Genomic DNA, 25,695 nt, shown 5'->3' with positions numbered 1-25,695 from the left:
TTGTATCCTTTCAGGCCTGAACCATCTTGGTTAGAACTTAACATTTGGGGAACTGGGAGACACTTCTTGAAGGAAGGATCGGGGGCAGGTATTTCGAGAAGTGTACTTGAAAAGCTAGGAAGGAGGGTATTTTGTGCTTCTGGAAACTATGTCTATAGGACACGTTCTGAAGTGCATCCATCACTTGATGCTTTATGCGATATGACAAAATGCCACAGGGGTTCATCCGTCAACTGCTGTTGCAGCAACACGATTTAACAGGCAGGAAATCTGAAAGGGCACGTTCTGAAACTTTGTTTAACAGAACCGTAGCTCTGGGAGCACACATACATATGTCTATCACGTACAAACATTTTCAGCTTCAAAGAACCAAGTTTTTCCCAACTCAGAAATGTAAACTAGGCTATATTTGTAATGTGTAACACAATTGTAATGTGGCTCTAATGTGTCTGTGATGAAATTGTGCATAGAGACACACAGAAATATGAATTTTATCATCAACTAAGCAAAACACCATGCAAAGGCAGGAGATACTCAAACATCAGACCCACCTTTGCAAGATGATTATTGGATTCTTCTTTCCTGGAAAAAAGATCTCCCAATTCTTCCCTCTTCTTCCTCTTCCTCCATAACATTTTGGGAAGTTTTAAAAAACTAGCTTGATTTTATCCACTTTGAAAGACAAATTATTCCATACTAACCAAGCTGAAATCTTTAGTCTATGCACAACTCTCTTGTCAGGTAGGAATTGAAAGTGATGAGATGGCAAGAGCTAATGGGAAGCCTTTGAAAGACATTATTAAAGACAAGCCAGTAAATCAAAAGAGGAAGGAAGAAAAACAACATTCAGAACGAGACCTTGAAAAAGTTGCTCTTAATGATCTTTCCCTTTAAAAAGGAAAATAAACGTTGAGTTCATATTCCCCCATAAAGAAAGCCAGCCTTGTCAAGCAGCTGTAAGAATTTCCAATTCCACTTAGCATGAGGACAGAGGGACAGCACTATCTGGAGCGCAAGATGGGTTTTAAAGTGTTCTGCTGCCATGTGAAATCCATACAAATATAATGAGAAACATTCCATGCAGACGTCATCCTAAATTCCCGTTTGGGTATTGTTTGCTCCCTGATGTTGTAATTAATGCTAAAATAATTTGTGTGAGCCTTCAGGATGCTTAGAGCTTTCCAGAGGGCTGCTAGGAGCTGAGGGCATTTTGCACCTCACGGAACCAGCCCCTGTCCCTGCTTCTGCCATCCCCGCACAATGCAGCACTTCTTCGCAGCGCTGGGGCCTGAACAAATAAGGTGTGGGAGAGAAACAGAGTGAGCCCCTAGCTTACAGGATTTTTAAAAGGCAAGAAAAAATCCAGGCTTGACGCTGCTACTAGGTCTCACTGTGTCTAAGCCCTTTGGGAGCCATACAGCAAACAGCAGGCTGTGGTACTAATCTGCTGCTTACAGCTTTGGTAGATGGTCACTGCAGAGTGACACGAGACACTGTCAACTTCAGTTTTGCTCCAATTCATGATTCCTTTGTTAGGAGTAGCAGGATAAATAGTTTGAAGTGAAACATCTTGAAAAAATCCCACTGTACTTGTTACTAACTATGGCCTCAAGTCTGCATTTCTGTTAGCTTTCACGGTGATTAGTCACTGTACAGCAGCAAAGAGCAGATCAGTCTATAGCAGCACTCCTCCAGCATGCAAAAGATCTTGCCAGACACCTAATCCTCACTTTTTTTTCTTCTCAGTCCCTTCTTTCTTATGCTCATTAAAATTAATGGGAAAGATCCCTATTGTGACTGTAGGTTTGGTTGCACTCAAAGATGTATTGTCCAGGGATGCTGCCATGGCAGGGTGTTCGGCCTTGGGATGGGAATGAAGGGCAGAAGCTTTCTGTGTTAACTCCTCTCTAGCTGAATAAAAACTTCCCAGTGGGCTGCGAACCATCTCTTAGCTTCCCCCTGCTTCCCTGAGAGTAACTCACTACAGAGATGCAGGAACAAGAGCATGACGTGGAAGAAGATGGATCTGAAGCCGCACAGGAAGAGTCCTGTGAGTGATGCAGTGCTCTTCAGGAAGCCGGCTTCCCAGGGAGCTGCTCTTCTCAGCTACTTGGGAGCCTTACATGGGCACTGCTGAATGACACCGGTTAACACCTCAGTTGAAATGCTAAGGAAAACCTAGGGCAGGTAGGCAGCGGACCAGCTTGGGTCTGCAGTTAGGCAGACATACATAGCTTCGGTTCATGGGAGTGGTTCTAAGTCAGGATTGCTCTGAACACACCGAGAATGCATGAATCATATACACAGCTGAGATCCAGATTGATATCCTGACGTGTGTATGCAGTTAGCGAACACATGATGCGGGGTATTTTAGATTTAAATGGAAGCCCCGGTCAGTAAGTGTTGCAGTCTCATGCCTGGATAATAAGCACCTCCGAGATTTTTTTGGCCAGCAGCGAGGCGGTGCTGTATCATACTGCTTCTTGTGCTTGGCTAAGGGATAGCTGAGTGACAGCTGTAGGACAGAGATCAGTTACGGCTGTGGAAGTGAGAGATTCTGGCTTGTAGGAGACAGTTCTTGGGTGATAAACTGATGGGGTTTGTAGTTTTACTTAAAGCTGATTGTATGATGTCCTCCTTTTTCAGTAGACCACAAACTAGCTAAAAATAAGGATGTTGTTAGAAGACTTTGAGTATGCTAAGGGGGACTAAGTTGAACTTAAAACTTCAAAGAATGTGTGTGCTTTTTCTACAAGGAAGGCAAAATTACTGGGTGTTTTTTACAGATAGTTTTGCTAATTAGTTTAAATGATTGTCTTCATTTTCAAGAGAGTAAAAGATCAGCTTTTCCCAATGTTAGTATAGAACTGGTCGTAAGAGTGTGTCAGTTTATGGCTGACCATCTTTCCTTTGTGCTTTACCTCATAACACAGCAAAACAAAGCGAAACGGAACAGAAAGAAAAGACTGCTCATTCCACAGCAGTCCTCTACAGAGCCCTGAGAAGGCCTAACTGTTAGAAAAAACCTTTGAAGAAGTTGTCCTTGTAGAGCTAAGTGTTTTTTTGCTGATGAATTCTCTTACTATAGCACCTGCAAACAAAAGTACATTTGGCAATCCCCAAAACAGCAAGAAAGGTTGTGAAAAGCACAGCAGGTAAAAACCAGGATCTGTGTAAGAGTCTTAGGGACTAGCCCTGAGCAGCAGTGACCCTGTATGTTCACTTGCTGGGTTGGTGGCTTGTCTTGTTTTTCACTCAGTAGAAGCTGCAGAAAATGAGTTCTAGTTTTAAATGCAACATGCAATACTACATATAGCTTGAAATTCCCAGCACAGTTAGTTTATTAGTTATTATTATTTCATTATTATCAGAGAATTTTATTTTAAAAGGCAACTAATATTGCAGGTGCTGACTTAGATCATTTGGGAGTTTAAGGGATATGGCAGCTATCACATTGGTTCAACTAACTTAATGAAAGGTTTGGGAGGGTGTGTACGTGCATACCTGTGTGAGTAAACAACTACAGAACCCGATAGATTAACACAGCAGAGATCCAGCGTGTGGAATGCCAGTTGTTCATCGTGACCCTGAGCAGACTTCTCTCCTCTATTACTTGTAGCTGTCACAGGATACTTAAGGATCTAAGTGACAAACTGTTGAAAAATGTTAAGTATGAAATAAAAGGGTTGGGTTCTGCGTCAGAAAAAAATAAATCCAGCTTTAAAAATCAGTTTGACGTAGCTCAAAGAAATGGTGTGGATGATGAAAGACACGGAGCTAATTGATGGGAAGTCCTTCTGGATGGATGGAGCTCTACTGCGATGTACCTCCTTGCGCTGTCAGCACCAGGCTGATTTGTGTCAGCTTGTGGTGTTTAATGCACAGAGGTATGCGACCAGAAGTAGGAGCAGATCAGCAGCCTTTAAATACAGCAGGTTATTGGAGTGTTCCTTCACAGTCCCCTGGTGCCCCCATTTGTGCTTTGGGGCAGGGGCTGTCCCATTGCTGGCTGCTCTGCATGAATGCTTAGGATGACTTTGAATGTTTAGCTAGTAGACAGGGGTAAAACATACCACATCAATGCCTGGAAAACAGGAAGCTATTCTGGGCAAGCATTGCCGTGTGCTGGCTCTGCTCTTACTTGCTCTTAGGCACCTGCTGCCAGGAGCAGTGTGGATCAGAAGGAGCTGGAGGGACCCTTGGTCTCACCTGCTGCAACCAGACTTGTGATGAGGGGACAGACAGACGTGTGCGTGTGTTAAATCTACAAATGAAGCCAGTCACCAGCTAGAAAATGCAGTATATCAGATGTATTTTGTATACAAGGGTTACTAAATGCTGTGTATTTGCTGTTGGACACTTCGTGTTTGGCCAGATACATCTGTGCTGGTGTTGCTTTACAGATTTCCCTACAGTCTGGCTGAGAGCAGCGGGATTCCCGTTCAGTTTGTGACTGCAGAGGTGTGCGCTTGGAAGAGATGGACCTTGGGAGGTAAATTACCAGTCTTAATTAACAATTTGAACATAATGGATACATCTAAATTTAATTTCTCTTACAAACCAAATGGTTTCCCTGGGCTAATTTTCTCCCCCTTCAGTTCCTCTAGTCTCCTCTTTGCCTCTGCAATTCCTTTGACACGCACACATCCACCAGATGGTACTAGGCTACAAGCAGCCCTGCCGGGGAGGCCGGGAGCGGCTGCTGAATCGCTCGGCCAGGTGTCATCAGAGCGATGTGTTCAGGAGCCTGCTAACGTTGCTTTCCGTGAGTGGCAGGCAGGCCAAGTCAGCTTGTCTGAAATCAAATGAAATTCCAAGATGGATTGGTACCAAATCCCTGCTGGGAGCGATGCTCTGCCCACTTCCACCTGGTTGGTACTGGATAGCTCCACTGCTGTCCTGGAGCAACTTATAATTTAAAATATTTCAGAAAACAGAAGGAGGCCGGGAACTGGCTTTACAAACCTTTATTTTGACACACTTAAAGAAGCACAAACTCCCCTAACACATTACAAACAATCCATTTGCTTTGGGCACTTACCGTAACCCACCCCACGAGCCCAGCCACCCCGGCCTCCTTCCTCCCACCCCACAGCCGCTCCGACAACCTGCCGCAAACCCCCCTCCGGCTGCCCGCAGCGGGCTGCCCGCCCCGCTCCGCTCCGCTCCGCTCCCCGCAGCCTCCCGGTGCCAGCCCCGCCGGTGGCCTTTGGGCCGCGGTTACCGCGGGGGGGAAGCTCAGAGCCCCGCGCCCCCTGCGGGCGGTGGCGCGCAAACCAGGGCGCGCCGGCGCGGCAGCGCGCGCGGAGGGGGCGTGGCCAGGGGCGTGGCCTGGCTGGCGGCGGCGCGGGGCGGGGCGCAGAGCGGCGCGCCGGCTGCGCGCAACCCGCACACGGCGCGCTGCCACCGAGGGAGCGGGCAGCATGTGCCGGCCTGCGCTCGCCCGGCTGCTGCTGCTGCAGCTGCTGCTGCTCAAGCTGCACCTCGGCAAAGGTGGGGTCGGCGCGGCCCCCGGGGGAGCGCACGCCTCGGCTGGGCTCCCCCAGGGGATGGGGGAGAGAGGGTCGGGGGCGCAGCGCCGGTAGCGCCGCTCGTAGGGGGTTGCGGAGGAGGGAGCGGGGGCCGTGCACGCTCGTTAGCGGGGAATGCAACGCGGCCGCTGCTGACGGGAGCTGCCACCTTTAATCCCTCTCTGAAGGGATTTGCGGCTCGGCAAAGCAGCGCTGCGCCTGCAAAGCAGATTTGCCCCGTCCCCCCGCCCTCAACTTCATCAGGTCGGTTCCCTTTCCGGGGAGCGCCCGCCACCCCCCATCCCCATGTGCCCGGCCGTTTCGCCCCGGTAACGGGCGCGTGGCGGTCCCAGCATCGGTGCGCTTTTTAATTTTTCTTTGTCTTTCGCGTTCGGGATTCAACCATTCCCCTGTCATCCCGTGCCTCTAAATTGACGCGGGGGAGCTCGGGAACGGCCCCTTCCATCCGCGCACAAAGCGGCTCCGCCGTGCTCCCGCTGCTCGCCCCGAGCCGCTCAGCCCTGGCGAGCCCGGTCCCGGCTCCTGCCCCCGCCGGTCCCCGGGGCCCTGCCCGGTGTCGGAGCGGCCCCGGGATGCTCCCGGTGGCGGAGCTCTCCCCGCTGACCCAGGCGCGGCCCCGTGTCTCGCAGGCGGCGTCAAGGAGTGCGAGGAGGACCAGTTCCAGTGCCGGAACGAGCGCTGCATCCCCGCCATCTGGAAATGCGACGAGGACGACGACTGCTCGGATAACAGCGACGAGGCGGATTGCCGTGAGTGCCGGGGGGGCCCGGAAGGGCGCCGCTCCCAGCGCCTCTTTTTTATGAATGAATGAATGAAGTCGCGCCGGCCCCGGCTCCGGCGCTGATTGGCTGCCGGCAGCAGCAGATCCGTGACGCGGCCCCTCCGTGGCGCGCCCGGCCGGGCCCCCTCCTGCAGCGCCCCTCGCTGCCTGCCCCGGGGGGGCTCGGCCCCCGCCGCCAGCAGCAGCCCTGCCTGGGGCATGGCACGGGAGCTGGGGGGTGGGCGACCCCCCTGGGACCGCTACTGGTCCTCCCGGGAAAGCCGCTTTCCCGTAAGGTGCGGGGCTGCTGCGTGGTTTGGGGTTTAATAGGTATTTGTGGCCGTGGTGAGGGGAAGGGGGGCAGCGAGCAGGCTGCTTGGCTCCGCGGCCACACGGCGCTGCCTGGTTCCTCAGTAACGTGAGGGAAGAGGGAGCAAGGAGATCTGTACTTCCTGGCCTGGGCAGGTGGCAGTCTTGCCTTCCCCTGTGGTGTCACCGTGGTGTGTGTGCGTGGCACCCAGCAAACTCTGGGTGCTTTGCAGGGTTGTGCCATTATTACCGCTGTTTTATTTTGCTTAATTAGAGCTTCTGACAGCCTAGGACAATGTGTGTTAACCCTGTAGTGTGAGAAGCATCTGTGAAAAGTTATGCACCCTAAGTCTTAAAACTCCAGTTAAAGATAATTCTCTTTAAGTTGCAAATATTACAGCAGGCACTGCTTATCTCTCCAATTATCTTTGTAGGGTAATAGACACAAAACAACTGTCAGGTTGTAATTCACTAAACTCTTGAAAGTTAGTGGACCACAGGAACATATCAAGAAAAGAAAGAGTCACTAGTTATGTGTGTGACTGTCCTGTTAGCAGCTTCACTGGTACACCTGTCTCGCAGTGAATTCTGAATAAATGAGTTCATGGAGAGCAGGGATTCCCAAGCTCTTGCTCATATGAGACTTGATGTTGTAACAGTAAGTCAGTGAGTATAACATTTATATCTGGTGCTTTTGTATTCAGAGGACTTGACAGGCTTTACACATACATAAGTTTATGATATGAGTGATTCAGCAGCGTTATTTAGTACAGATATAAACATGATTGATGTGAGAATTTTATTACCGCATCTCAGACTTGGAATTTTTAAGATTGCAAGAGGCTCAGGGAGGCCATGGCTGACTGGGAACTAGCTTGGACTTGTGTGTAGTTGTACCTGAGAATATTTTCTCAGAAGTGTATGAGTTTCCAGAGAGAGACAGTAACTGTGGGAGTGCCAGCAGCCTCGGAGGAGGCTGACCCTGGTCTTCTTAAAGCCTTCTGGTTAAAAGCTGCTGTGGGTACTGTTGTACAGAGGCCTGGTGAGCTGCAGGTGGGCTGTGCTTTGGGAGCTGCTGTTTCAGATGTAGGGATTATGGCTGGAGGAGCATCTTGAGGAACAGATTCTGCACCCTGCGCTCCACGTTAAGTGCTACTTAAGGTTCGTGGCCTGAGCTTGCCTAGCATGAGTGAGTCAGTTGGAACCTGTACCCGGGCTGTTGTTTCTTCTCTTTTTCCTTGTGATCTTCTTTTTAAGCATCGTGTCAGAAGAGAGAGTGTAAAACAGTCCCATTGAACATCTGCTCTACGTGAATTGGACCGTGTTAGGATGGTTAGGTCAACGATTGCATCTATCTGGTTTTGCTTCAGAGGGTGTTTACTGTTCTTTTGAGGGTGGTAAAAATAAAGTGGCTAGATTATAGTGGAATGGTGACTTTCTAATGTTAGGAAAGGGAAATTTTGCATGTGGAGACATCAAGAAGTGTTCTTTGCTTTAATCTGAATTTGGCATTTGTTAGTAGTGATTGAGGAACATACTGCAGAAATTACTCGTGGACTGTTCATTTAGTTTGTATACATAGAGAGAGACTTTGCAGTTGCAATTGTTCAGACTGGTTAAAGAAGTATTTTTACAAGCATTTTTCTCACTTTGTTTCAGAAACGTTCTTTCATTAAAAATGTATAGCAGTTCTCAGCATATGTAATGTTTAGTTATACTCGCTGTATGAAAGAATATGTTCCACGTGGTTTTGTTGCTAGATGCCACCTCTTTCGTTGCTATTCATTTAGAAACTATTTTATGAACATACGCTCAGGATGAAGTTGTCCTGGAAAGCTCAGCATGCTGGAGCGGTGACAGAGCGAAATGAAAACGCAGGTAGCCTGCTGGTGCCGAGTACTGATGTGGTGCATGATAACCCCTGTAATTATTTGCTGACGCTTTTTCTGGAGCTGATAACATTTGTTATCAATGTGCCCACATATTTGTAGCTCGCTGCTGTTCGTGTACATCCTTGCTCTCTGAAGAGACAGGATGGTCTTTATGTGCGTTAACAACCAGTTTGTGAAACATGCTTGTCCTTGTATGTAGACAGTCTGTATATGCTGGAAGAGTTTGTAACTGAAAATACTTTAAACAGTTCTGGAAGGAGATAAAAAATTGTATTTTGTTCATGGGCAAACGGGGTTGGCAGCCTTGCAGCACTGTGTGTGCTCCCTGCTGCAAGCTGTCCTCACGTAGGCTGCCGTTGTTGTTTTGGTGGTGTTATTTTTAATCCTTGAGAACTTTGTTGTTATAATATTGGCTTTTTTTAAAGGAGACTTAGACTAGAAAGAGAATATGTTGGCAATCATTCCGTATCATCTCCTGGGAATGTGCTTTCTGTTCAGTAGCTCTCTTCTGCCGTGGTTGGTAGTTCAAGTTACCTACCTAGGCCTGTGTGGGCCTGAGCATGGGCAGCTCAGGAACTGACGTGTAATCAATGATCGCTGTAACTCTTATGCAGAACAGCTTACTGCTTTGTGCTGTGTGTTAAGTTTATCCAAGGTTGCTCAACAGCCTTCTTCTTATGGGGCCAAATTCTTTCTTGGTATGTAGCAGTTGACTTTAAAGGTTTTACTTGTGGGAAATGACTAATATAGTACGAATTCAGTTTTATTTTCTTCCTTAAATTTTTTTTTTCCCTTGAATTTGAACTGCTGTTGCTGATGAAGGAAGAAGCTACAAGCTCTCTGGCCACATGGTTCACTGGTGAGAGCAGGCACCAGAAGCTAAGTGAATGTCAGAAACAGGGTTTATACCGTCATCCCTTGTTCAGCCTGGTAAGGTGCACATTCCATTGCAGACTGGATTGTGTATCACTTTAAATGATCTTTACAATTTCAGCATGCTTCAAGAGGTAGCTTTTCTCTACAGTTGAAATTTTGTGCCTTCTTTCTTTTGGAAGGAATCTTTTGGTTTTCTTCATTTGAGCAAGTATCAGGTGTGCATATGCTTCATATTTCATACTGAATATTTCAGTGTTACCCTGTCAAATTAAGTCCTTTTAGTAGTGCTGGTGATTAAAAGCAGTCAAAGGGCCACTGTAACAAACAGATGATTCTTGCAGTATGGAAATAAATTGCTGAGAATTTAGAGAAGAGCAGGAAAATAAGGATTACAGAAAGTGCCATGCGTGTTAGGGAAGGGCAAAAGAAAGACCAAATAGATGCAGGTAGCAAGTATGAATATAGCTGCTGCCTCACAGGAAGTATAAGGAAACAATTTCTGGTAGCAAAGAAGGCCGTCAGGGAGAAAGGAGACAGAATTCATTTGTCTGGAAGTGTTAACAAGAAGGAGGAGATACTAATTTGTGTATGTTGCAGAAATATATAAAGCTCTTCCTCTATTTAAACGTTTCACTGTTGATAAGCCTTCAGTGTGGCAAAGAATATAGCCGCAAAAAGCAAGTAGTAGTTTAACCAGTTCCCTAAAAACGAAACAAGCTGTGAGGCCACTTCAGCTTTGTAGTAATCTGCCTGCAGGGGGACACATCCAAATGCAGAATTACTTACTATATGTCTCTCAAAGCTCCATTTTCCTTCTTTGTATTGGGATACTTTCTCTGTTGTTGCTTTCTGCTACTGCTGTTCGCAGGGATGTTTTATACTGAGCAGGACTGAGGCTGCCAAAAGTACGAGACAGTCCAAAGGGAGTCACTGATTTCAAGGCTATTCTTACATGCCTGGAATTGAGGGCAAACACTTTGGAGCATCAGCAAACTTCCCCCTACCTCAGCCCGTGCCCTGCCTTGGGGCCTCGCAGAATGTGACTGCAGAGCTGAGTCCTGCTTGCCTCGCTCTCCAGAGGAGGAAAGGCTCCTGCTCTCTGGCTGGCTTTGTGTGCAGGGAATGTGCAGTTTGACTCCTGCTGCCTATGCGGAAGCCCAGGAGGCATCGTGGTATTATTTTTCTTGCTTTTCAGCTCAAATTTCATTAAAGCTGGAATTTGGGAATAAAAATATATTAAAAGCCTATTTGCAAACTAAAATCTGGATCCCTTGAAGAGTTAAATACATCCTGAGTGTAACGGTGTGCCACACTCGCAGGTGTTGGCATGGGACAAGGTAAGACAGCAGGTAGTCTCAATTGCCACAAACATTCTGTGATTTTCTAGATCTCCGTTGTCTATTGCTCCAATTTTTCGTCAAGTTCAGCATTGAGACATTATTCTCTGTTCTGAGTAATTGCAGTATGTTACTCCAGAGATGTGTGTGTCTCATTTATTTTTTTATATATATATATATATATATATATATATATCTCATACATCAGCATGTCAGCATGTGGAGAATTTTAGGTTTCCTTGACATATGCACGATCATATGCTCTCGATTATGTAGGTGACAGATAACTGGGTTGGTGGCCAGCTTGCATGCTCATTCCAAAACGGGGAGCACTGGGAAGAGTGATGCAGAGAGGCAGGACACGTTTGCTTGCGTGTCTTCCTGTGGCTCGACTGCCCTGGTTTGTACTGTGTGGGTGTGTGAGCTGGTGTTTGAACTAGTTTATTGATTTCTTGTGTAATGTGGTGAGTATTGTCACTCATTTATCTTCTTTTCTTCATTATATTCTCGTTGTCTGTTCTGAGAAACCCAACCTGCTTATTTTTTTTGTTTCTGTGTTCCTTCCTCTTTTCATCCTTTATGTAGAAAATCAAGCATTAAGTCCAAGTGTGAAACAAGTGTGTCCTTCTGCTTTTCCTTACCTCCTGGCACGTATGCTTGAGGAGTGTTACTAACTCTAGGTGCAGCTTCTTTCCCGGCCATGGTGCTTCTCCATCACTCCTGCTCAAGGTCTGTGAAAGAAATGGAGATAGGACTGGAAGAGGGAACTTGGGGGCATGGGAACTGGGGGCATTATGGTTACAGAGGGAAGAGAAATTGATTTTATGGACTGCTGCTGTGCTATGCCAAGAAAGCACATGAATAGCTCTAGCTACTGTTACGGGAAGAGCCGAGATCTGAAAAGCTTTCCTGAGGTCAAGGAGAATGAGAAGATTGAAAATAATGATTAAGTTCAAGAAGGAAATGATGAAAGTGCAGTCAGAACTGACAGTGACTTGGTTTGTTTATCAAAGAGCTCAGAGCTCTCATTTCAGAGGATATAAAAATATTCTACATTTTGAACCAGGGTAGGCAAGCTTCACCCAGAGCGTTTTAATGTATAAAAAGATGAAACAAAAGTCAATGTAGACCAGCTCTCTTTGTCTGTGGTGTTACAGACCCAGGATTAGCACGCGTCTGAGATGTGATTTCTTATTGATTGCTGTTGGAATGGAAGCTGCTTGGGATAATTTCATATTCAGCAGAGGATGTTTAGAGATGAATTGAAGTGAACAAATGCCAATGATGAGGCTGGAGGAACCAAGTGGAACATGTTGGTGAACACGTTAATCTGACACACCTGGACTCAGATTGGCAGGACTAGAGAGAATGTTTCTTGACTCCATTGTCTCTGTAAAGGGACGTTAAATGCTTGAGGCTTGAAGTTTAAGGCTTGACAATGTCTGACAGCTATTGATCTGCTCATCTGTTTCTGATAGAGCAGACGCCCAGCTTTTGCTGCAGCTAGCTTTTGTAATGGCACCAACTTTTTTAATTCACCGGCAAATTTGCTGTGTATTCGGTGTGCCACTGAGACTACGATGTGCTCTTGAAGATGTGTTCGTAGTGGACTCGATTTGGCATGAGATCGTCCTCATCCTTGCACTGTTCACATCCAACATCTCTGATAGCCTTTTTTCCTCTCCCCAGGCTTTCCCTGCTAATTCCCAAAACCTTGCCAGCACATGTTACTGCTGAGTTCTGCCTTCCTGTGCCATCGTATGCCTTACAAATGCTGTAAGATGTCAGTTTTCCTTTCTTTGCTTTGCCCAGGAAAACAAATCAGTGAGCTGAGTTTGAGTGACGGGGATGAAGATTTGTGTTGCTGCTTGTTTCCCTGCGCGGTGGCATGTCCTTGGTAGGAAAGCAGGCTGCCTGTTCCAGCGCACTCTGCTGTGAGTGCAGACAGCTGGTTCTAGCCAAAGGGAAGCCTCTGCTGTTTTACAGCACTTGTGCAGGAAATGTTAAAAATGTCGAGTGTGATTTTTCTAACTCCGTTTCCTGATAAAATTATGAGTATTTAGCTAGCCACAAGGGAAATAGAGGGGGTAAAAGGCCCTGTGAAATAATTAATGCAGATTTTCTGCTGTGTGAAGAGTTCCATCTGAAATTCAAGAGATAACAAACTGATTAGATTTTAAAAGTTATAATAATGCTGCGAGCTAGCTGAAAAATAAACCTAAGCCCATCCAAACTGAAATGTTATCAAGAACCAGGTTTCCAACCAAGAGAAGCTGGAAGACTTTAAAAGGGGGATTAGAGCTCCAGCTCTGATCTCTCTGTGTCATGCCCTAATAATGCCCGGATGGCACGCAGTTCTGCTTCTGGCAAGGATGTGACTTTTCCCTGGGAGCTAAGCCTGAGCTGGCAGCCCTGTGCCCTCCCCATGACGAGGTGAGTGGATGGTGTTGGGGCTGTCCTGCCGACGGGAGCTGGCATTGGGGTTCCTCGGGGTCCTACACGAAGCCGGCAGCAGAGCCAAGAGTGACCGTGAGGTGCTAAACACACTCAACTGTATTGCTCACTGCAGGGGTACCTGTCAAACTGGGGGAGTATTTCAACTTTCCCTTCAGGCTTCCTGCCTTTTTCAGGCTAAGCTGAGGCCTGGCAGGCAGGGTACCCTTACAGGCAGTGCCGAGCAGAGTTAGGAAGCAGGAGATAACGGGATTTACAGTTGCCTTACAGTATGGCAAGTAGCCTTTGGGCTGTAGCCACGTGAAGTGAACTTTGCTGCCAGATTGTTTTCTTAGAGAAGACGCTCTGTCTCTGATCTATTGGTAATATTTTTGCATTATTAATATCTATTAAATGCTTGAGAGCATGTGTGGCACTGCACCAGGACCAGAGCAGCCGGGGCTCAGTTTCCATGGCAGCAGGAGCACAGTCCTGTACTTGCAGAACCAGAAGGGCTCTTTTTGGCAACTGCTGTCTGTGCTCTGATTACTTTTTCTTTGCAAAGATAGATATCTAATTTAAAATCTGATTCATTAGTGCTGCAGAACCTTGTCCGTCCTGGGTGAGAATTTTGCCTACTGTAAGTTCCTTTTTCTTTTCTGGGCTTCTAGCTTGGTTTCTGTAGCTTCTGTGGATGGAATTTCTTTTACTTACCAAACACTGAAGGGGGGAGGGAAGAGGGTGCATTTAAATCCATTGAAAAGATGGAAATCTGTTTATTTTCATTAAAATTGGATACGTTATGTTGTTTTAGATGCTCCTCCTTTTCCAAATAGCCCAGCACAGTTTCATCAATTTACAAAAGTGATTGTTGTGTACAACTGACAGTAATCTCTAAACTGTACTTTTTCCCTTATTTGGGTAACTGCTCCAATTCCACATTTTGAACTTGTTTTGTATTTTAGCTGGCCTTGTTCCATACTTTTTCACGCTTCCTTCCTAGAGGTGTAATAGGTGTTACAGTGTGCATGGAGGTGATATTTTACTTGATTTCAGAGGGTGAATGAAAAGTTTCTTTCAATCCCAAGTCTGCATTCAGCGGTGCGTTACCCAGTGCAGGCTTTCTGTCTATCTTTGTTTTGCCATCTTCGTCCGTGTTTAAAGTTAATGAAATTAATTTCTTTGGCTTTTCAGGCTTTTTTTATTTTAGTTGATCTAGATGAATAAGATTTCCAGGTGTTTTGCATGGGTCTCCTAACACAGCAGCTGCATGGCTTGCTGATTTAGCAGTGAGTGTATACCAGTAAGCCTTGCTGGATTTGCTGGACCTGTTCTGCCCAGACCTGATGCTACTTGTCATGATCCAGGGAGCAGTTAAAGAGCATGAAAATCAGAATTAGCAGGAGTGGTGAATATGCTTGTGCTGAGTAGAAAAACAGGTGGCAGGTGATGTCTGTTTCAGATGTAAACTTGCAATTGTTCCTGTAGTCTTTTCCTCCTGGATCATGATGGCAGCTACGCAGCTACTTGCTGAGAGAGAGGAATGTCCCAGTTTCTTTGATAACTAATGTCTGTGCTGACTGATATAGGCCAAGAATTATACCTCCTTTCTCTCTAACTGCGTGCTTCTATTCGTATTAGCGTAGTGGTGTTACGCTCATTACACATTTGTCATCTGATGGCTGGTTAGCAGTGGAGCTTTCTCTAAATCTTCATACAAGTGGACTAAGCATTATCTTATGGAAGCGAAAAGTGGTGCTTAGAGAAGTTATCCTTTGCCCAAGGCTGTGGAGTGATTCAGCAACTCATTGTGAACACCAGTGACTCATGAAGAATGTTCCCAATTTCTTGTTTTCTGGTCCATTATCACATTGTTTTACACAGATAATCGTGTTCCTTGGATTAAAGGACTGTTCAAAGGCTTAGCCTTTGCTTTTGTTGTGTGCAGTTTGTCAAATATTCAGAAAAACCTCAATGTTTAGATAACTCTCTTTCAAAATTTTAGTGGTGAGTCAAATGCAAGAAATGCTTCGGAGGGACTGCTGCCTGTATTTCCTATCAAAGACACACAGCAAACATGAGCATCTGAGAATGAACATGGTACTTGCTTTGGTTTTAAAAGTAGATTTCTTTCTTCTCATACATTCTAACATATCCTAAAAAGTAACAGAGCACAGCCTGTATACAGGTGGGCAGCAGTGCAGCCACTTCTTTAGCTGGTCAGAAGCCCTGGTTTTGAGACTGCTCATGGCAGGTTTTTTATTGCTCAGAATGTTTTCTGTTTCATGTGGGGTGCTGCCTCTCCTGGCCTCCTTTACCTCTGTGCCCACACCTTGCTGCTACCTAAACACTAGCAATTGCAGTAATTTATCACTGGTGCACCCTTGCCTTAATGAGTTCTTTGTAACATATCCTTGGCTGGCAAGAACCAGGATGAATAGGGAAGTTTAATTCACTATTAAGTATTTTATTGCTGCCTATCTTTTCCTTTTTCCTTTCCTGTGTAAAACAATGATAGCATTTGCCTTGAATCGATCTGAAGTTTGCACAATGAAACTTGTTTCTGCTAGCATGGTAAGTACAGCTGGACCCTTACCAGTGACAACATTTACATAAGCTGGGTGCTACTAGGTGGTCCCTTTGGGCTTGTTCTACTCTGTAACAGTGACTTATATGAGAAGAGTTCTGTGCTGGATGATCACTAGTTTCAAAGAGAAGCTGTGCAGCAGTCTCTGCCAGCATCACATTGGTGTACTGAAATTGCACGCCTAACTTCAAGGAATTGCCCTTTGCTGGCTGATTTCATTTCCCTTTTATAAGAGAGCTCTTCAACAGAGGATTTTCTATGATTTTAAAAAAATAATATGGTAAGTGTATTTGCCCAAGGGGACAGTGCATGTTGGTTCCTGAAGTTAAATAAGGTTTGAGGAACTGTGTTGTCAGGTGCTGAAAAGAATCACATCTGTCCAGTTTGCTACTGGAGGGACTGATGCTGGCATGGCCCTGCAAAGAGTGTGAGTATGGAGCGGGAGAGAAATCCTGGGGCCTGTGATATAAATCCAGGTACTCTTTTCTAGAGGGTGTTAATAAACAGTAGTTAATTTTTCTTCGTGGCTGTAGATGAGCATGTGCCTGAATGCTGTGGAGCCTCTCCCAAGCTTGCAGTCAACCTCTCATTGCTCTGCTGGAGTCCTTTTCCTTCAAGTCCTTCCGCATGAGTTTAGCCATTAATTCTCATGGCTCTGCTTCTCAGAGTGCATCCTCAGCAGCAATGCACAGAGCCTTTACCAACACCTTCTCTCGCTCAGGCAGCGAAGGAAACTGCAGAGCTTGGCTGAGAGCAGCAGGCTTTTCTTCACATTTGATTATGCACAAAATTATGTGAACGCTGGTAGCCTGATTTTGTGCAAATAGTTGTAGAAAGGATTAATGGCTCCTGTGCAAATGCTGCTCACCCTGCCTGGATGTGTTTAGCTTTTTTTTTTATATACATTATTTTTAAATTTTGAGAACAAAAGTGAGGTTGAGGCAGTGCTGTTTAGGGTGACATTGCTGGAGACAGGAGTTGATGGGGAGCTTCACACGTTTACTGCTGACTCCAATTGAGTTGAAGGCAGCTGGACACCAAATCATTGGGCATACTGTGAAGTGCCTTGGCAAATGATAACCTGGAGGATGTATGTTCACAGAACAAAAGACATTACCTGTCACTGAGCCGTTCTGATCTTCCAGCTTTCAAGGTCAGGACTGAGATATTCAGCACCACGGGAAGTGTAGCATTCCTGCAGCAAGAGTCAGGTTTGTGCTGGGCTATCTGGAGCCCTCCGTTTATAGGGCTGGTGCCCTGGCAGCTTCACCTGTGCATGCTCAGCACACTAAGGAGTGTTTCAAAAAAAACCTGAAACTGAAATACCATTTTTAAAGGCAGTTTTTTCCTTCCTTCTCTCTGCAAGCAGGATAGCTGTCAAAGGGATGTCCATAATAATAAGGTTTGGACAGTGATTTTTGTTGCTCGCAGAGGTTCCTTTTCTATACCTTGTTGTGCTGGCTTCATTACCATATCACAGGGTTAATTTTAGGGCATAAAAAAGATACTTATCTGGCAGTGAAAACCACAGAGTGGGGAGGAAGGCAGCTGAGTACAGGACCTAATATGTGCCTTTTACTTCCTACCAGATTTTTTTTCTTTCTGTGGAGTGCGAGTTTGATTGTGGCATTAGAAGCATATTCAAGGACTGGTTTAGGGCAGAATCTGCTGTATTGTTTCTGAGTAGTGTTTTCTCCCTGCTACTTATTTCTGATGAAGTATGGGATTAGGTTTCTTAAGGGAAAGAACAAGCCTGATGAGACCTAGAACAAGAAACTGAAATTCTCAAAAGCTTTTCTTTTTTTTTAAAAAAAAAAAAAGTCTTTTTTTCTGACTGGTATACCTGAGAGCTCATGTCATCTCTGCTTGAGCTGGCTGGGGGTGAATTTCCTATGGAAGAGGCTTTTGGTGCATCAGCTTGACCTTTACCATAGGAAAAGGGCACCTGTAAATGTCATTTTTCTATGGTAACCAGCTGGGGACTATCTGTTAGCGTGTTGTTTTTTACTCTGCTTTTATAAGAGCAGAGATTTTTACAGCAGTTTGACCTATAAGGGTTTTTGCAAGTTTCACTATCTGACATTGGCTAAATTCCCATCGATACAGGGAAAGGAGAAAAGATTCATACTTCTTACCTCTGAGAGAGGTTTCTGTTTCTCATTGAATAGGACTTAGAAGGTCCAGGATCCCATCTCATTCTGAAGTGTTAGCAATCAAAATATTCAAGCAGAAGTACCTTGGGATTTGGGGAAGATACTTGCTGTATGTTCTGCTCTAATTAATTGTGCCATTTGGCGGGGTTTTCTTACTGCTTTAGTCTACAGACGGTACCGTTCCCTGATGCTGAGGCTTGAAGAGAGAAAACATTTTGTCTGCGGGATGGCTCAGCCTGGTCTTGCCTCTGAAGAAGTCTAAGGAAGTGCTGATCTATTAGTTCACCTTGCTGGCTAAGGCCACAGCCCTGTGGCTTCATAGCACAGGCCTGACCTCCCTGCCAGCAGAGCTCTGCGAGGGTTGGCATCTAGCTGCAAGCTCTGCTGCTGCGGGCCCAGAAGGGCTGAAAGGAGGCGGCTTCGTGTGGCTCTGCTGAGAGAAGAGTCCCACAACGCGGTGCGCAGGCTGTGCTTCTATCACCCCGTCAGTTGAGTACCCCAGGCAAAACTCCTTGTACTTCCTGCCAGTCTTGAATCCTGGCCTGACTGTGGATGGGAAGACCCCAATATTATTGCTTTAATCCCCTTGCTTATGGAAACACTTGAAGTTCATGTTCTGCTTTAGATGTTGCGCAATATTTTCAACTGACACATGCACACAAAGCCCAAAAAAAACCCCAAGAAACCCAGCCCTGAGCCATTTGGAGAGGCTGCTTCTCCTGCTAAGCTGCAGGCTATCAAATTGCGCCACAGATCTCTTGGTGAGTTCAGAACAAGTTTATTGTCTCCGTGTGGGTATTTAGTGAGTCATTGTAAACTTTTACAGCGTTGTCACATCAGTGTTGTAACCTCCATCCTGCTTTTTCAGTTCCCATTCCCCTGCTAATATTAATAGCATTTTCCTGTAGTGTGAAAATACAAAAACACTTCCAGAATAGTAGAGTTTTAGTTTGGCCACAGTATGTGGCCAGGCAGGGTTGCCAAATGTTTCTGCTTTTCTGTCCCTGATGTGCACTTGTGTATGTGTGTGAACTTGATGGAGATTTGTTTTGATGAGCTTTTGCCAGGTCTGACTTCTGCTCAAACAGCGTTAAGTCTGAATAAGCGAACCAAATGAACTGCCTCTGCGTGTTCCAGCATTCTGCCTCTCCTCCACGTGAAGAGAAGGTAACAGCGGTTCAGCCCTGCCAAATCTGTTGTATTGCAAAGTTTTTCCAGGAAAGCGGCTGGAGGGTAAAACTGTACTGGATTCTGGTGTCAGGGGATGTTGCTCAGGAAGGCTTCTTGCAGCCCTTCTGGGGACGGCATTCAGGGGCCATGTTCTGGGAGAACATGTGGTGAGATCCAGGCCTGCTGAAGGGATACAAAGCAGCTCGAGCTGTGGGATTTGGGGGCTTCGGAGAACTCTGTCAGCTGTTCTCCTCTGGAACAGCCTGCGTCCCTGCGCAGAGTGCTTGTAGCGTAAACTTGCCTGGCACTGGAAGACAAGGAAGCCTGAAGAGAAATAAAATGTCAGCAGGGCTAAGAATGAGACCCATATGCAGGGTTTAGTGAGCCAGCTGGAAACTAAGCCACATCTGAACTTTGTGGTTTTAATAAACGGAGTTTGTGATGCTGGTTGAGGAAACATGCCCAGCGTGGAGAACCTACAAAGAGCAGAAGGAGGATGTGATAGAAAAGGCAGGCTGAAAGCTTGACAAAACGTGACCCTGTTTCAACAGGCTCTGTGGCAGGCTTTTCCCTCCTCTGCCAAAAAAGCTGTAAGCTTTTATCTTCAAATGTCATCGAGGGAAGTCCTCATCTGGAAACGAAGAGCTGTTTGTGCTCAGGCAGTTTGTTCCTTGGCCTTGGATCGCTGGCAGTAACTGCGACGGTGCGTTTCTCCATCATGTAGACCTCACCAATTCTTTAGGGTTGGCAGCTCCCTGTCGGCATCAGGTGGTGCCAGCATGATCCCAGTTGTCAGTGCTGTAGAGGTGAGCGGCTTTCCCCATCTCACAACGGAGTTTGATGGGGTGACAAAACGCACACGGAAACTTGCTGAGCAGCAGATGTTCAACAGGAGAGCAGGAGACCTCTGCATTGATTTAGTGTTGCTGTTTCCTGGGGCACTGGCTTTGCACGCAGAGAAGTACAGCTGCCAGCGCAGAGCACTGGAAGGATGTGACCAGGTGTCAGCAAGGTGCATTTCTGCTGCAAGAAGTAGCAATAGGAAAATAAAAGTGCCCATGTTCCTGTGTGACTTAGTGGGGCAGCTAGGCCCCAAAAGTGATACTTCGGTTATTCAGTAGATGGCCTGCTTTTTGAAATGAAAGCCAGGAGTCTCATTATAGCCATCGAGAGATGCTGGGGTTTTAGCTCTTTTAAAATGTGATCTATTTATTCAGGCAAGGACAGGGACTTGGTATAAAATGCCTTTTTATTTTATATTGGTCCCTTCCTAGGTTAGCACAGAGAAGCCCCTTCAGCTCTCATTTCCCCAGTTTACACACTTGTGAGATGGGGAAATGGTTTGTCTTTATTTTTGTAAAATAATGCAGTCCACCTATGGTCAAAAGAGTGGAGTTCGGAGCTTGGTATTGCTATTTAGCTTTAATGTGTGTGCTTGCAAACAAAATCAGCAAACTGGCATTTGGTCAAGAGAAGCAGCTTTCAAGTTTAGAGGGACGGGCTTTTGAATCCAGTAAGAATATTGAATGCAACCCAGATGGCATCCTGGAGGGAAGTTTTGTGGCATCAATTAGCTTGTAGGTGACCATGCTTCTAGCCAACTGTGAATAATTTGGCAGCTTGCCACTTGACTGTTAGCGCAAATTCAGAGCAGTGAGATGAAAGAGAGATCCTCGGAGACAAAGAGAACGATGTCTTCACTTGAGGAAAGAGATTTGCAGATACCGTTTCTTAAATGATTTAAGCTGTCTGCTCTTGCACAGCCACATATCTCAGCCTCATCTATATACACTTGTCTGCCCCATTTGTACAAATAAACCCGTCTAAAACTTTTCTTCTGTCAAATTTCACTTACTGTAATTTAATCTCCAGAAGGAGTCTGAAAAGAAAAGGGCCACTAACAGCTGGACCAGTGCCCTTGTAGCTGTTAGAAGGTGAGCTTAATTTAACGTTTCCCTCTGGAAATATTCTTACCTGGATTTTAGGGCTTGAGTATTTCTACTGCAGGTTAAGACTAAATGAAGCTGTTACACTCTGGTCTCAAAAGGATCCGCAAAATCTCTGAAAAGCTAACTGTAGTGAAGCAGATTGTGGTACTGTAGTTTCTTATCAGTCCACTGAGAACCGAGTCTAAAGAACAGTGAGAGCAAACAGCCCTTACGGGATCACTGGGGGACTGTGACTTACCTGATGGGACACCGAACTGGAATCGGTTCTTGTTGATTTGCAGAATGCACATCAGCTTATGGAAATGTTTCTGCAGGGCGTTTTGGTATGTATTATTTTTAAAGCCTATTTTAAAGGGACTTAAAATCATCTCTGTGTCTCAGGTGCCAGCATTTCAGATGGCTTTTGCATCTGTACGAGGAGGGATAATTAGGTTTGTAGAGCAGATGTTCTGGAAGCCTGCACTGCAGTGCGCCTGGCTGTTTCTGGCTGCAAAGATTTACTCCTGGGTGCACTTGTTTTCTTTTTATGTAGGAGAACTGCAGATTCCTGAACAGTCTTTCTGTATCCAGTAAGGACATCAAGATCTCATACCAGATTTAATCAGTAAGTGCTTCACGAAGAGCTTTAGAAAGCAACAGTTTTGCTCCCAGGAATTTATTTCAGCTGCTTAATGCTGAATTTTTACTTTGCACTGAAACGTGTTGTGGCTTGTCAAAATGGGCAGAAGTGTTTGCAAAGAAATAATGATGGTGAAGACTTGCACTCCATTCTCTTGAGGATTAGCAATAAAAACAAACAACAAGAACAACAAAACAGGGAAAGTGGAATTACACCATTATCAGAATTGCATTCTGTTGTGCCACGCTGGCTGTTGGGGAAAGAAATGGATATTGTAAATAGCCAGATAGGAACAAGGCTATGAATTGTGAATGTGGAAGTAAGCTAAGAGTGACCCAGGACTGATAAAATACAGAATGTTCTTTGTGGAACTTTTTGGTCTGGAGATGTCATTTTGCTCAGCTTTATCACATCACACAAGGCTGTACGCTTCTCCCAGTGTTGCTGTTCTTACAAATGCAGCATTTTGCTTTTGAAAAGCATTAAATGGAAAAAGCTATTAAATGGAGTTGTGTGTTTTTTTTATCAAAAAGCTGTATCTGATTTTTACGGAACAGGTAAAATTATGTGCAGATGTGCATTCCCTCATTTTTTCTGTTATGCCTGTTTTATTTTTTTTATTTTTATTCTTTTTTTCAGAGACGAGAGCTTAGGCAGGTGATCAGCCTTTCAAAAGCTACCAATTTGCTTCCACTTCAGAGGTGACAGGTCTCTTTCAAAAGTGACTTTGCAATGTCATTCCTTCTGGCACTAGTCCAATACAGCACACTCATTTATTTTTACAACTTCAAAAAGATTTGCTGTGAGAAACAACAATAGCTTCAAGGAAGGAACTGGCGGCACAGCACTGGAAAAAATAAAAGCTTTCAAAACTTCACAGGAGTGCATATATGGGAAGAAAAATGCTACACATTCAAAATGATTCAGTAGAAGACTTTTGGAGGTGTGTGCTTTGAACTGGAAATAAAAAAAGGACAGTAGTTTCTTGTTTCTATTTTCCAGCTGCTGAATTGGGCTCAGTTATCTTCCTCTACAGAGCAAACTCCTCTCCAGTTATAAGTTAGTGGAAATTGCAGGGACTTCCTCAGCATAGTTCGTTCATTTCACGGTAACCACTGAAGAGAGAAACATGCACTCTCAGGCATTTTACAAGGAAAGCCAAAGCATAATGTTATTTTTAGATGTGATTTTTTTCAGATGCCTGCTGAAAGAGCTTTCTCTCTCTCTGCTTTGCATAATAACGAACCAAGCAATCAGATCTTTATGTAAATAAAACTTGCAGCACACTCAATCAATTTTTTTTTTTTTTTGCTTGGCAGGTATAGAATGAAATCACAGAGAAGCTAGTTAGTTTTCACAATTAATGCTGATTTTGCACTAGTCACCATTTTAAGAGTCACCTGAAATCTAAGTCCCTGCAAAAGCCTGGTCAGAGAATTTTTTTTCCTTTCTCCAGAAGTTGCTTTGTCATGGCACTCTTCTGAGGCCTTTAATTTTCCTATCACTTTTGGCAGAGTCATGTTTGAGTTGCACATTTTTCTCTGAATGCTGCAGTAATTAGAAAGACGTCCTAACAACATGCTGCCAAACTCAGCTGAGTGACTTTCCTCTCACGCTCAGTACAAGATGAATCCTTCTCGTGCCTGATGCACAGAAAGGTTCGATTCCTTCCTCTCAATTACCTTCATAGTTTATGCAGTGATCCATCAGAGAAAGCAATAAATACAGTAGAAGGTTGCTGTACATATGCAATTTCTGTTGTGGGTGAAGTTCAAAATCCGTTGCAATTTTCCCTTGCTTCTTTCCACGGAACCCTTCCAAATTCTTCTCATATCTTCTCAGGGCTGTGCACCAGGGCTGCTGGATGAACTAGCAACAGTGGGAAGATCTTGTAAAGGACACTAATATTTTAGTACCCACTAGGACAGTCCATTTTCTTTTTTACTTGGAGGCAAAAAAACTTTAGGGCTCTTACAACTTGGAAATTTAGCTGCTTATCATCACTCACAGCAAGCCTACTTTTAGGATTTCTGATGGATTTCTCTTCCATTTGACTTTTGTATTTTCGAGTAACTCATACAAACCTTTGATCTGGTGCCTCATCTAATTTCCTCCTGTACAATATTTTTCTGAAATGAGTACCTGAAAAGCATAAACAATCTGTGACACTACTGCCACTAATTATGGCTAACGAGTGTTTTTTTTAAAGCATTCTCATAAACAAACACAAAGTCAGAGTAGCAATATTTCAAGCTACTGCTTGATTTTTATTGCTTTTTATGTTTCTGCTAAGTTTAATTTTAAATGTTTCAAATTTGGCCACATACAATTGCCATTTTTTGGGGTCTCTGAGCCGTGTCTGAAATGTAAAAACCTTTCACAGATGCACACAGAGCAGATCTCTCCCATTTCATACAATTTAAAAAGGTATTGTCTGGGTTTCTGCGCTCCTTCTTATGTGCTGCTGACTGCCACCAAAGAGGAGGTGTGTACAGGCTGAGATTTGCTTTCCATCAGTGAGGATGCTAATTCAGAGCTTTTTCACACAGGCTGCCACTCTTATAATCTTAATGAAGTTCCTATAATGATAATCATCTTTGAGACCTCTGCTTTGTTTTCAGACTTGATTGAAATTAATCAGCTAGTTTGATTAGTGGATGTTAGCAGGAGGTGGAACTGACAGGAAAACAGCATGATCACAGTGGCCTTGTGAGACACCAGGCTACAAACAGACCTGGCTTCAAACTGGAGCTCCATCTTTGTCCCTGCCAGTACCAGGGGTAAGTTACAGATCCCTAACGCAGACATCTAGTGGTGGAATAACATACTGCAAATAGAGGTGCTGGTAGCATGTCACTGAGGATCCTGGCTCCATACATCCATTTTTTCACAGGAAAGATACATCCAAAATGAGAGGCCTATCGATGCTCACAGATCTAGAATAATGAAACATTGAGCCTGTTTTGTAGGTGCAGTTGGTTGCGCTCTGCAGAGTGGGAATCAATGCAGAAATCCCTGGGATAAGCAGGAAGCTGGTAGTTTACCAGTGGGAGTAGATTTATTGCTTGCATTGCTGCTCTGTGTTATGGAGAAGTGGATGGATAAACTCGGGGCTTAAGGTTGCTATAAAAGCACAGTTCAGAATCAGAGGAAGGCAATGAGATTTTGGTTTGGGACATTAATCGGTTTTCACATTGATGTGGATATCCCTCATTCATTTTTCTGTAATCCACAGATGTCGTCCTTCCTCTGATTTCTTCTGTATTTTATCTTCATAGTAAGTTTTTTAACGTACATTTAGATGAAATTTGTGTTATCCCTGAAATGTGGTCGTCAGACTGCTGTGAGGAGATCCAGACTTGCTTTTGTTCATGCTGAGGTTGAGCAACTTTCTGGCCTTAATCCCGGAGCATTTGCCTTGAGGCTCAGACTCTGTGTCAGGGACACCCCTTCGGCAGCGGCCTTGCTCAGGTGATGAAATTGGTGCCGTTTCCCCCAGGTCTCAAGTTTGGCTTGTGGCTTGTTCAAGTTCACTTCCACTTCTGTATTCCATTGTCAAGGTCCAGTTTCTTTTATTTTCTTTGATGCTGTTGATCTGGATTTCCTCATGGCAATCTGAGTTCCTCAAGCTGTTTCTCCCTTGCACAGAGACGCGCACGGTCTGCTCTCCGTGGTGCTGCAGTTGGTGAGTGAGTGCTGGAGGCCTGCCTGGTCCTCGCTTTCATAGGAGAGACATGCCCCTTCCCACTCCTGGAGCTTCTTCCAGAGGAATTACAACAAGATAAGGACTAAGAATTCAAACTTTTGGTAAAGGAGATATAGTTTTGATGTCTAATGGTGGCAACAGATCACAGTATAAACTGTTTAGGGGCAGTGTCTGTCACTGGAACTTTTTAGGAACAAACAAATTTCAATCAGGAGTGGCTCAGGTAAATTTGATCCCTCCTTGGGGCAGGAGTTTGAAAGAGGGGCACTTCAAGATCCCTTGAGCCCTACTTCATGTATTTCCCTTTGGGAAGGAAGGTGTGTGTGGCTGCTTCCTGCTGCTTCTGCTTTATGCCTAAATTCTGAGGAGATGA

At 45.0% G+C, this 25,695-nt stretch overlaps 1 protein-coding gene across 4 annotated transcripts in view; it reads left to right on the top strand.

The window, feature by feature from the left end:
* The first annotated feature begins 3,984 nt into the window (after window positions 1-3,984).
* LRP8 (LDL receptor related protein 8) overlaps window positions 3,985-25,695 on the top strand; it is a 167,750-nt gene continuing 146,039 nt past the window's right edge. For 2 of the 4 annotated variants that reach the window (XM_072041415.1, XM_072041414.1), the window contains exons 1-2: window positions 3,985-4,492; window positions 6,161-6,280. In XM_072041415.1, the coding sequence (XP_071897516.1) occupies window positions 4,336-4,492; window positions 6,161-6,280 (277 nt within the window). In that variant the 5' untranslated portion in view covers window positions 3,985-4,335. 4 annotated transcript variants of the gene reach the window in all.

Source organism: Anas platyrhynchos, chromosome 8 (genome assembly GCF_047663525.1).
Source record: "Anas platyrhynchos isolate ZD024472 breed Pekin duck chromosome 8, IASCAAS_PekinDuck_T2T, whole genome shotgun sequence".
NCBI classification, from domain to species: domain Eukaryota; kingdom Metazoa; phylum Chordata; class Aves; order Anseriformes; family Anatidae; genus Anas; species Anas platyrhynchos.
Note: the sequence above shows the minus strand (reverse complement) of the source record. Positions and strands in the feature narration are given on the sequence as shown.